Source organism: Phaethon lepturus, unplaced genomic scaffold, assembly GCF_000687285.1.
Source record: "Phaethon lepturus isolate BGI_N335 unplaced genomic scaffold, ASM68728v1 scaffold15010, whole genome shotgun sequence".
Classification (NCBI taxonomy): domain Eukaryota; kingdom Metazoa; phylum Chordata; class Aves; order Phaethontiformes; family Phaethontidae; genus Phaethon; species Phaethon lepturus.
Window position 1 is genome coordinate 73,413 of NW_010512826.1, and position 11,375 is coordinate 84,787.

Genomic DNA, 11,375 nt, shown 5'->3' on the forward strand with positions numbered 1-11,375 from the left:
AAGTGTTCGGTCGACAGCAGACTCTGTCCCGGCATCTCTCACTGCACACAGGTAAGCCGGTGCTTTGTGGCTGGTTGTTACGGCACTGAGGAAATCTGTGTGTTCGTCACGGTTTGTTTAAGCGGAGGGGGATGAGGGTAAGCAGAAGAGTGTGTGACCCATCCTCAGCTCCTTGTATCTAGAGCACAGCTAAGTGCAGAAACAGGACAGAACGTCAGGGTGGTGTTCAGGGAGTTAACTAACATTTTATTTCTTTACCGCCTACTTGTAATTTATCTTTACAAAATGTGTAAATTGAAGTTTGTCCAGGTTCCAAAATACCGGCCTGTAGATACCAACTGGTTAACTAAGGCCGTTAATGGAGTTCTGAAGAGAAGGCACAGCCTTTCTTACGTTCACCTGATGAGCTTTTTAAATGTCACTGAACAATAAAACATTTGGCCTTGGTGTTTTAGATCTGGTGAAACTGAAAGGATTTAGTATCTGTCATTCATCTTTGCTCTCATCATCCAGTTCTCCTGAGAGGAACAGGGGCTGTTGTACCTCATACCAACTTTCTTAAAGTGTATGAGCTTTAAATCAAGTGAGACTACCAGAGTTTTTATGTGGAAGATGCAGCCTGACAGCCTGCTGAGGTGCACTGCACAAAATAAAACCTGAAAGCAAGAATTTCTGATGCGGTGCTGAAAAATATTGTTGGTATAATGCCAGTGTATGTTGTACTGTCTAGTAGAACTGTGCTGAAAAGGTTCAAATGCTCTGTTCCATGGCATCATGGGGTTTTCGTAGTCCTAAGCTGCTCTGTTGAATGCCTTTCCCCTAACACTTGTAGCATTATATTTCCAATTTAGAGCAGCAGCTCCTCAAAGGGAAAGGTTGTAAAAGCTGATTTAATGTTTGGTTACTTTAATCTTTGCAAAATAAAGCCTGGCACGTACAAAAAAATGTGCTGCCAGCATTTAGAAATGCTTAATTCAAAATAAAATCATTTTTAATTTTAATTGTTTAAGTTGTGAAGCATCAGAAACGCATGATGAATTTGTTTAATTTCTTCAACTGTTTTTTGAGTGAGGTTTTTTTTGTTAGTTTGTGTTTGGAACTGGCCTAATGATACAGCATTCCCTTTCCTCCCCACCCTCAGATTTGAATACAAAATCATTAAACATCAACTCTCTGCAAGTGATCACATGGGCAGCCTCAAGAATAACTGGACCCAAAAATCAAATAAAAGATGCTAGGTAAAGGAGGTAGCTGTAGAGTATTGACCTGTTTCTCTACTGGCTCTGCTGCAGCTCTCAGAGCAGCAGTTGCCCCAGTTTTCCAGTTTATAAAGTTTTACATTATCTGACTACAAATGGTAGAACAAGTTAAAAAAACTAGCCCTAAACTACCTCCAAATTAGTTTTTTTCTGAATAATTGCTGTGAACTCCTGTAAGTTTCCAAAATGTCGAGCTCCCGAAGTACCTCATTCTGAAGGCTGCTCGGAGAAACCCAAAGGAATGCATACTTGGTTATTGGCAGCTTTATAAACAGCTTGCTTCAACATGAAGTGTACATTTAAGGCTTTCTGTTTCTTTTTCAGAAGAGAGAAAATACAAATGCCACTTGTGCCCCTACGCTGCTAAGTGCCGTGCTAATCTGAACCAGCACCTGACCGTCCATTCTGTGAAGCTGGTGAGTACAGACACTGAGGACATTGTCAGCGCTGTCACTTCTGAAGGCAGCGATGGAAAGAAGCACCCTTATTACTACAGGTGAGGACCCAGACAAGGGCTGTGCAGCAGACACAGGCACCTGAATGTCTTACCTGCCTGCTAAGGATGGGCTACAGGGCCACCCTTCTGGTGTTGCAGGGTGGAACTGTGATGAAAGATTTGTCTTGCCTGTATCTGACTTAGAATAAGCAGCAAAACCCAGCTGGCTGCCTCATGCTGTTTGCCTTGGCTAGCCATTGGGGAAGACTCTGGGCTTTGGTGTGGGGTTGGCTTTTCTAAATGTCTTTGTGAGGCAGACGGGGCTCTTAGAAGCTTCTTTAACACTCAGTGCTGTGTTCATTTAAGTGTTCTGTTTGGAAACATCCCATCGTGTACGCAGATTCATAGCAAATCTTAAGCACTGTACTTCCAGTTGCCTCCGACAGCTCCACTGTTTTCAGCCAAATCTATGAAATCAAATAGTAAAGCGTAATAAGAATCATTACATCGATACACACATTTCCTCCATTTGCTGGAGGTATATACAATCCGTGACCAACATGATGGAAGAAAGAAAACCTTTAGGAGAATTTGCCTGAAAAATGAAAAGGAACTGCCCAGATAAAATGGATATTTGGACATCCTCCTTGTACGCACTGGTGTGTGCTCTGCAAACTGTGATATGCACTCCAGTGGCCAAGCAGATTACCAAATCACTCTTACTTTTAGTCAAAGTGCCAAGAGCAGATTTAATTACAAAATCATAGAAGTAAGAAATAAATGAGACCTGCTGGATTAGATTATCTAGTCCATTCCCTTGGGAAAGCAAAATAGTGCCCTGGAGTATACACCTTTTTAAATGTTTCTGGCTTGTTTTGAATGTTAATGGCCTAATCAAAGTAAGAGGAGGACTCTGCAAAGAAAGTTAAATTAAAGGGTCCTTTCCGTTGCTTCTCAATATCACTCTGCTTACGCACTGGCTGCGAAACCTGTATCCCTGCTAATTATTTGCGTAGCTGATGACTGCTGTTTTCCAGTCAAGCATAAGAAATGTTTAAACCCATTTTTACTTGCTTACACTGAAACTGCCAGGCAGTTTTGCACAAGATCCCAGTTTGGCATGGGAACCATTCCAGGGCCTGAAAATAACTCCTGGAGTGTGCAGCAAGCTCTCCGTTTGTCAGTGTATCAGCCATACTAAACATCTTGGCAAAGCTGCAATGCCTCTTATTGCCCAAAGGAATCAGCTAGGTGATGCGCAGCATCTGGAATCTGTAGTTTTTAATTAACTTTATGATTATTTAGCGTCATTATAGCATGTACAGGATTGTTGCATTGCGCCTGCCCTTAATCACGTTGGCATGGCCATCAGTTCAAAGGCAGTTCAGCAGACAAATGAATTTTGCAGTGAACATTCAACGGCGAAGAAGAGAAGAAGCCTGTGCAGTGAGGTTTTTTCCTGCAAATTCAGGGAAAGGCAGTATGCTTCTGTTTGTGGGTTGGGGGTTTTTTATGTTTCTTACTCTTGAATTCCCTTCTGCCCGCAGCTGTCATGTGTGTGGGTTTGAGACGGAGATGAATGTCCAGTTTGTCAGTCATATGTCCCTCCATGTGGATAAAGAGCAGTGGATGTTCTCCATTTGCTGCACAGCATGCGATTTTGTCACTATGGAAGAGGCAGATATGAAGGCTCATGTCAACAGCAAGCACACAGGTGATGATCCCTCTCTCCCAGCTGCAGTGATCTCTCTCTTCCTTGCTTTTTAGGTGCAACCTTCACACTTCCCATTACCACTCCACTTTCACTGAAACGCTTGCTAATTAAGGCCTGATCTCGCAAAGTTGAAGTGAATTGGACTCCAGCCAGGCAAATAATCTGGTAGTGCGGATCAATTTTCAAGCTTAGCGAAATAAATGAAGGACTACTTAGCCCTCCTTCATCCTATTCCTCTTATCCCCCAAATCCTCTCCCCTGTTGAAGTCAGCATACTTTGTTTTTGGGACTGGTTTACTATTTCATCAAAATCCTGGTTTGACTTCACTGATGATAAGGTGACTTTGAGCGCTAATTGTGAATACCTGGCTGTAAGTTTGAAATACCCAATATGTTGAGCTTCGCTCTTCAGTATGTTTGCCTCCGCAGTCTATCAGTTTGGAATTTCACACGGGTGTTTAGTTGACACTGTGATTCAGCAATACCATAAATGTAACTTTATATTAAATACGAGAACAAGTCACGTGTTCTCTCCCTGGTCCTGTTCACTTAATAGCCAAAGATAAGAGCAATAGCAGTTTTCAAACAAGCTCCATATGCTTAGTCCAACTGATGAAGCCTGGCATAATTTAAGGAGAAGAAAATTAGAATCCTTTTAATTAATTTCTCGTATAACATGAGGCAGAAGCATTTTGCTGCCACTAACTACTAACAGTTGTGTTGACAATACAGAACCTGAACTGCATCCAGCACTGTTTTTTTCATTGCTAAATTGCTTTTCCTGTCCTACCAGGAATTAAACTGGGAAAACAGGGAGGAGAAGGGAGAAAAGGGAGAGGTGGAGAAGGAGAAGGGAGAGAAGATTGCTGCTGTTTGTGCTCACAGAGACATAAGTTAAACGTAACTCCAGAAACACAAACTACTGGGAAGCTCTCAGGGGGTTTTATGCCAGCATAGCTCTCGGCACTACTCTCTGCTATCTGAGGTGTTTGCATCTAATTCCGCTGCATGTCTAGGAAGTCAAGGCAAATGAGAAACGCTACCCATAGCCACGTGAAAAGCTTGCGTTGGAGCTCACAACTGAGCTGTACTCTACTGTATCTTCCTATTGTGGTTAAAAAGATTGGAGCTGCTGCTTGTCTTTTAAAGAAAGACACCCCCCACCCCCTTGTTCTTCCTTCACCCTGTCAAACTGAGCCATTCAGCTGGTGATTCAACCAAATGCTTACACATATGGCAAATACAGAGAGTAAAAAATAGAATGGATTTTCTGGGTCGCTTGACTCCAGTCCCTTATCCTGTGATGTTACCAAGTCATAAAAGGCCTGTTTGTAAGGATGTTGGCATATGTCTTCAAACAAGTATAACTGTTTTAAACCAACTACTTCTACTGCCAGGCAGCTGCAGATTTTCCTGCATTAAAGATTAGAGATCTTTTTAAAATTTCCAGCGTGTGTCTTACTGATAATCAGAACAAACATACGTTGTTCTTGTGCCAGAACTGTCCTCTATCTGAAACAGCAGTCCGCCTCTTGCTCCCTCCACCTTTTTTCCCCTCCTTCCCCAGTATTTATTCCCTCGGTATATTTACGGAGAACAACGCTCTCTCCTCTATATGTACAGAGCCTTTTCTTATATGAAACACAGTCTTCTCACTGTACCAATCCCTTACTGCATATGTTCTTGTTAGAACCCCTGCTCTTGACATATGTCATCACAGCTGTACACAGTGAAATGAAGTTAGTAGTGGTGGCAGCGTAAAGCAGCAGCAGCTACTGGGAATGGCTCACACAATAACATTCTGTGATCATATCTACCTTCCTTGAAGGCTCCCCCATGCTGATTGCTCATATTCATCCCACGTTCTGCTCAAATTCTTCTTTTGTTTTCCTTGAGTGTTTCCAACTTAACACTCCTCATTTGCAGCAAAAATTCTTGTTACTGGCCCTTCAGGTCATAACCTTGTACTCTGTACTATTAAATTTCATTCCATTTCTATTACTCTGGTCCCTCAAGTCAGTGACTCTTTCTATATGATATCCCAGTCATCCTCCCTATTGACAGCTCAGGTCATCAGATTTCATTAGTGCATTCCTACGTTTTTATCTTGCTTAAAAGTGCCGCTCATCAGTTTAAAGCTAGGGACATAGGTACCGGTGTTTGCAGAGGCCTTGATCGGGGCACTTTTATCGCATAGAAAATACAAAGTTTTAGTAAAGTCTCTTTTTAACACAGCTCTGATTAAACCAAGACATTGGTGGGAGGTAATAATTTGCCTGTCCTTGCCTTGTTGGCTCATGGCAGTTGTCATATGAGAACTCTCACTCTTGTTCATTTCTAGGGTGTGCTAGGGTTTGGGATTTGAACTTTGTACATTTATTGCACACACAAGGAAACTCTGATGGGCTTCAGCTTTAGATTCAGTTAAATAACTTTTTTTTAATTAATGGTCTTCAATAAGAGGCCCTAATAAAAACAGATAAATTTTGAGACCATGCTTATATATCTTACAGTCGTTACTGAGGATGCTCCTCAGGACAATGAGTAAGAGTGTCTTCCTTTGCCCTTCCTCCCACATTTATCCATTGGACCCACATAAGCGGAAAGGTGAGGGAAGTTCAGCTTGGACCGGTAGGAACTTCTGGTTTTGGCACCCCAAACCTGCAGAAGCTCCGATTCTTTTCTAAGTGACAAGTTCTTCATTGTTTTTGAACTCTGAGCTAATCAAAGCATTTTCTTGGGATTTTTTCAGCCTGGTAATGAGGTAGAGTTGCATGCTTCCTTCCCACTACCATTACAGACAGACTCAATTCTAGGATAAACTGAGAGATGTACTGTCGTAAATGCTAATAAAGAGGAAGGAGGTACGACTGTGATTTCTTAACAGATCAATTAACTTCAGACTTGTTTATAAACATGTTAAAATTAACTTTAAATACAAATATTTTTCCTGAAATTTAAAATAGGATCATTTGAGATTCCATCTAACCTGCTGTACTAGTTATTGCTCTTTATTCCTGTTTTTCAGCTGAAGAGAGGAAGACACCTAGTGAATCTAACAGTCCATCTTCATCTTCGCTGTCAGCACTCAGCGACTCTGCCAACAGTAAAGAAGATGCAGACATAACCCCAAAAAACAAGGGTTCAAACAACCTGCTCGTCATTTCTGTAGTGCCTGGTAGTCAGACCTCAGTGAACACGGAAGAGAAGTCAGAGAAAGGTAAAACACTGTTAAACGAATACAAACTGTCACCTTCTATGCAGTCGATGCGGCCGCAATGTAAGAATACATTTTCCTGGTTTATTTTTCAGGCTTCGAATGTGTTTTCTGTAACTTCGTCTGCAAAACAAAAAATATGTTTGAGCGCCACCTGCAAATCCACCTGATCACACGCATGTTCGAGTGTGACGTGTGCCACAAGTTCATGAAGACACCTGAACAATTACTGGAGCACAAGAAATGCCACACTGTCCCCACCGGTGGGCTCAAGTAAGGAAAGCAAGTACACAAACTTTTACTGTGTTAAGCACCTCTAATACTATGGGGATAGGACAGAAGGAGGTCAATTAATTAGAAAGGCTTAGTTAAATGTCTGATAATCCAGATTTGGGGCTTCCTTTTATTTAGATGACCCAAGCCCAGCCCTTTAGTGTAGGCTTGCATCGTTATGGCAGATCGGTAACCTAGCAGCAGGTGCAGTATCCACTGGTCTTAGAGCTGTAAGAAACTGTGGTCCTTTCCCTCTTCAAGTCAAATAGGAGACAGTGTGCGATGGGCCCTACAGAGAACGAGGCAGCACTACACAGAGGTGCTGGCAAACTAAGAGCGGGTTTTTCAAGGCATCAGAGCAAAGGACAGCACACAGCACAGGCTCTGTTCTGCACCTGGCTCAAAGAAACTAAACCCTGTACAGTCTCTGCAACTAGGCATGGCCTAATAACCTTAAAGGTTATAACCTTCGTAGACTAATGCAAAGTCAGTCCTCTCCAAGAGTTAATAACTTTGATGCTTTCTGCTTTGGTTTGCATGCCCCAGAATGATCACTGTTGTATAAATTAACATGTAACGAATAATATGCTCCTTTATGAAAAAAGCCTTTTGGCTTTGGCTAAGGTGGTGTCCTTTTAGGTCTGTTGGTGCAGAGCAGTGTTTCTAGTGACTGAGTGTGCCCTTATGTCCAAGTTGGACCCCTGAGGGAAGGAGTGACTGCTGGGGCCATATGCTTGCTCTCCGTGGGCGGGCAGCGTGACGTTATGCAAGATGCATGTCCCTGGTCTCCGTTTGTTCCAGCTGCTGCAGGAAAAGATGCTGGAACCGCTTCGAGCCCAGCTAGGGTTCAGCGCAGGACTCCCTCCCAGCAAACTGATGGCTTCAGGGCGCTCTAAGTGTCACGTGACGAGCGCACCACGTTTAACGATACCACGAGTAGCTCCTATCAGTTTGCGCTGCAGTTTTTGAAAACTGGTTCTGTTTGCCAGGCAGCATCTGGTCTCCAGCTCAGTAGTTCCATGAACTGGGATCTGTGGTCACTTGAGAGGCGATGACTGAATCTGGGAAGGCGACCAGATTGAGAAACAAGTAGGGTGCCAGAACGACAGGATGGCTGTCTTGGATGTCCAGACCAGTTGTCTAATGCACTTTGGGTTTAAGCTGTACAGAATTTGTTCTATTTACCAAAGAAAAACCATGACCTATGACTCAGTCCTTCCTGACAGAATGAGCTTCTCAGTCTACATAAGTTATTCCTGCCCAACTCAAGTAATAATTAGGTACCTTGAAAGCTGCACCTAAGAAAAAGCTCTGATTTATTTTTTTTAAGGCATCCAGAAGAGCCTGAAGAGATCTAAGTAAATTGTATTTTTCAGTCTCCTGTTGGCTGTGGGGGAAGAGAAAAAAACATGATTCCTCCAGCTCCAAGTCAAAATCTGAGATTCTGATCCAGAGAGCACCCAGCCCAAGAGAGGTATGTGTGCATAGACAGCTGAGACCTCTGTTGCAATAGAGCTAATCAGGTTAGCGGCCTCAATGCTAGGCTCCCTCTCTGGATCAGAGTACTTGATGTGCATCAGGAAAAGTGCCTGGATGTTTTAGTATCCATTTGTCCTCCTATATTACTCACTCTGCTCAAAAGTGTCTCGATTAGCAGGTAGATTAATATTAAACCTGTATGTGCTACCAGTTGTAGCAAGGGAAAACACACACAGAGAGAGAAGATCTCTGCTAAGAAATGATCGGAGGTGCTAGAACACAGGTGGCAGAGCTGCTAAACAGTGAACGCAGATCAGCGGCAGGCGGAGATGTCCATAAGACAGTAGCCAGCTGCTTTAGTGGTACCTTTTTATCTAGGCCTGCTCTTTCAGCTCACCGGTTAGGTCTGGAAGGGGGTGTGCTTTGCTTAATACAGAGAGGTCCCTGGCAGGTAGCTGTCCTCACCAGCTTCCTCTCAGCTACGTAAAGCAAACGTGGGGGTGTGCTGGGTTTGATGGTGTCCAGGCATGTTCAGCTCAGGCTTCCTTCCACGCTTTCAAGAGTCCCTCCTCCAGCCTCCTCGGCCCTTCCTGGTCCAGGAACCAGGGGTGAGGCCCTTTGCCACATCCACCCTGGTCCGGACGCTTGCTGCTGGGAGCTAGCGGAGCCCACATCCTGTTCCCACACAGGCACGATTCCTGCCGTGGCAAACGCTGCCAAATACACACCCACTTTGAGCATGGCTAGCTCATCTTCCAGAAATGGGAATCCCTACAAATCATCCTTACTGACTGGCCCTCTGCTGTTCCTAGCAGGACACCCAGCTTATTGTTCCAGGTCACAGAAAAGGAATTTCCTAAGCTTTTGCTGTACGTGTGGTATTACAAGTTTATTCCATCTTTACTTAAACAGCTGCTTTCATACTCATCTGTAAACACTCACTTTAAACCACTTCTTAATGGAAAACATGGCCCAAGTGACTTCGTGCAAACACTAGGAATGTCGTTACACAGAGTACCTGTGAATCAGTCACCCACTCTGCAGTACCCGGCCTGCTTTGCAGACTCTTCCCCACCAAGGTAAGCCCGAAGATTAAAGGGGATGCTGCTTCTGAGCGAATCAGTGTTTTCCTAGGAACGCATGAGCTCTACTGCCATTAAATGGGCAAACCTCCTCTAGGTAGAGATGTGTGAAGGTGAAGCAAGTATTTGAAAGAGGCTTTACAGGGAGAACCTAAGTGCCTTTTTCTCTTCTTTAGTAGCGCAGGGAGGGGTCGAGTGACAGGCTTAAACCAGGAACGCAGGTCTTCAAGCTGAGTGACTTCTCTTTTCTCTGTCCCTGCCTTTGCTTGCTGTGTTGCCAGGTGCCCATTCTGCATCTACTCCACTAACCGCCCCGCAGCGATGGAGTGCCACCTGAAGACTCACTACAAGATGGAGTACAAGTGTCGGATCTGCCAGACAGTGAAAGCAAATCAGCTGGAGCTGGAGATGCACATCCGAGAACACCGCCTTGGCAACCATTACAAGTGCGACCAGTGTGGCTACCTGTCCAAGACCGCCAACAAGCTGATTGAACACGTACGTGTCCACACCGGTGAGCGCCCTTTTCACTGTGACCAGTGCAGCTACAGCTGCAAACGCAAAGACAATCTCAACTTGCACAAGAAACTGAAGCATGCTCCACGCCAGACTTTCAGCTGCGACGAGTGCCTGTTCAAGACTACCCACCCTTTTGTCTTCAGCCGCCACGTGAAGAAGCACCAGAACGGGGACTGCTCCGAAGAGGAGAAGAAGGGCCAGTATTCAACCTCCAAGGAAGCCAGTCCACTCCTACCAGTGAACAGCTCCAGAAACCTCCTGTCACCCCTCTCAGTCATGTCTGCCTCCCAGGCTCTGCAAACAGTGGCTATGTCAGCTGCACACGGCAGCGGGGCAGAGCCAAACTTGGCAGTGAAAGCCTTGGCCATCAATGGCACTTCCCTCTGCTTTGATAAATACTGGAACTCAGAGTTTGCCCACCTTATTCCTTTAACAATGTTCTTCCCCAAAAACCACTACGATCTCACATTCCATCCACCCAGACCTCAGACTGCACCGGGAGGTGCCTCTTCACCTAAACACTCCTTCCTTGCCTACCTTGGACTAACAGAAAGGGCAGAAACTGTCTGAGGGCAGTTCCATTCTGTACCAAAAATACCCCGACAAACCCAGCAGGTATATATACATTGCTGCAAAACGTAGACCGAAGAGGTAACGAACACTTGTACTATATCATTAGTAAGGTTTAGAAAATGGCTCTGTGTGTATCCTTATTGCATTGACATGAAAGCTGCTTTATTAAATCTTCAAGAGGTGACCTACTGCATACTTCTACCTTCAGAGGCATGTTCCCAGTACTCTTATCTAAGAAACTATTTTGTCTTGTTAAGCTGAAAAAGCGTGTCCTTAATGGCAATCAGCACTTGTAAGATTACATATTGATGCATTTTATTTTTGGGCTTTGTGCAGGTGCGTGAAAGAGAGTCTGCCTGTAACGTGCCATGACATTGCTTTTCAACGTCCCTTGTATTGGCTTATTTAATTATGATTCTTTTCCCCTTTTCACACAGTTGCTCCCTCCCTTCCCTCCGTCTCCCCCTGAACTGCAGAGTTGTGGAAGAAGGAACGCTTGGTTCGGGGTGGATTGGTGTATTTTTTCAGTGCTGTTTGCAGCTTCCTGTAGTTGTTTGATGCCTTGTACTCAGTTGTCAAGGTCTGAGGATTTGGGGTAGAACTGATGAGGAAAAAAAGTTGCTTTCAGCACTGCAGGATGAGAGTGTGACAATGAAAAGCGTGTGTATGTACACACACACACCTGCGCAGGCAGTGTGTTCAATCTACACACCCACACAGCAGGCCCAGTTCTTAACTGTTAAGCAGGTGAACAAACACCTGTCTCTGGGCCATAGCATACATCTTTTGTTTTAAAAGGGCATATAAATATTTTATATATATA

General features: G+C 44.2%; 1 protein-coding gene across 1 annotated transcript in view; it reads left to right on the forward strand.

Annotated features, from left to right (window-relative positions):
- The window catches only part of ZNF827 (zinc finger protein 827), a 77,491-nt gene extending 67,336 nt beyond the window's left edge, over positions 1 to 10,155 (forward strand). Inside the window, 6 exon segments of the mRNA XM_010288403.1 lie at positions 1 to 51; positions 1,584 to 1,755; positions 3,243 to 3,409; positions 6,438 to 6,629; positions 6,722 to 6,908; positions 9,742 to 10,155. The exon segment at positions 1 to 51 is cut by the window's left edge and continues 31 nt beyond it. Of these exon segments, the coding sequence (XP_010286705.1) occupies positions 1 to 51; positions 1,584 to 1,755; positions 3,243 to 3,409; positions 6,438 to 6,629; positions 6,722 to 6,903 (764 nt within the window). The 3' untranslated portion in view covers positions 6,904 to 6,908; positions 9,742 to 10,155.
- The last annotated feature ends 1,220 nt before the right edge of the window (positions 10,156 to 11,375 follow it).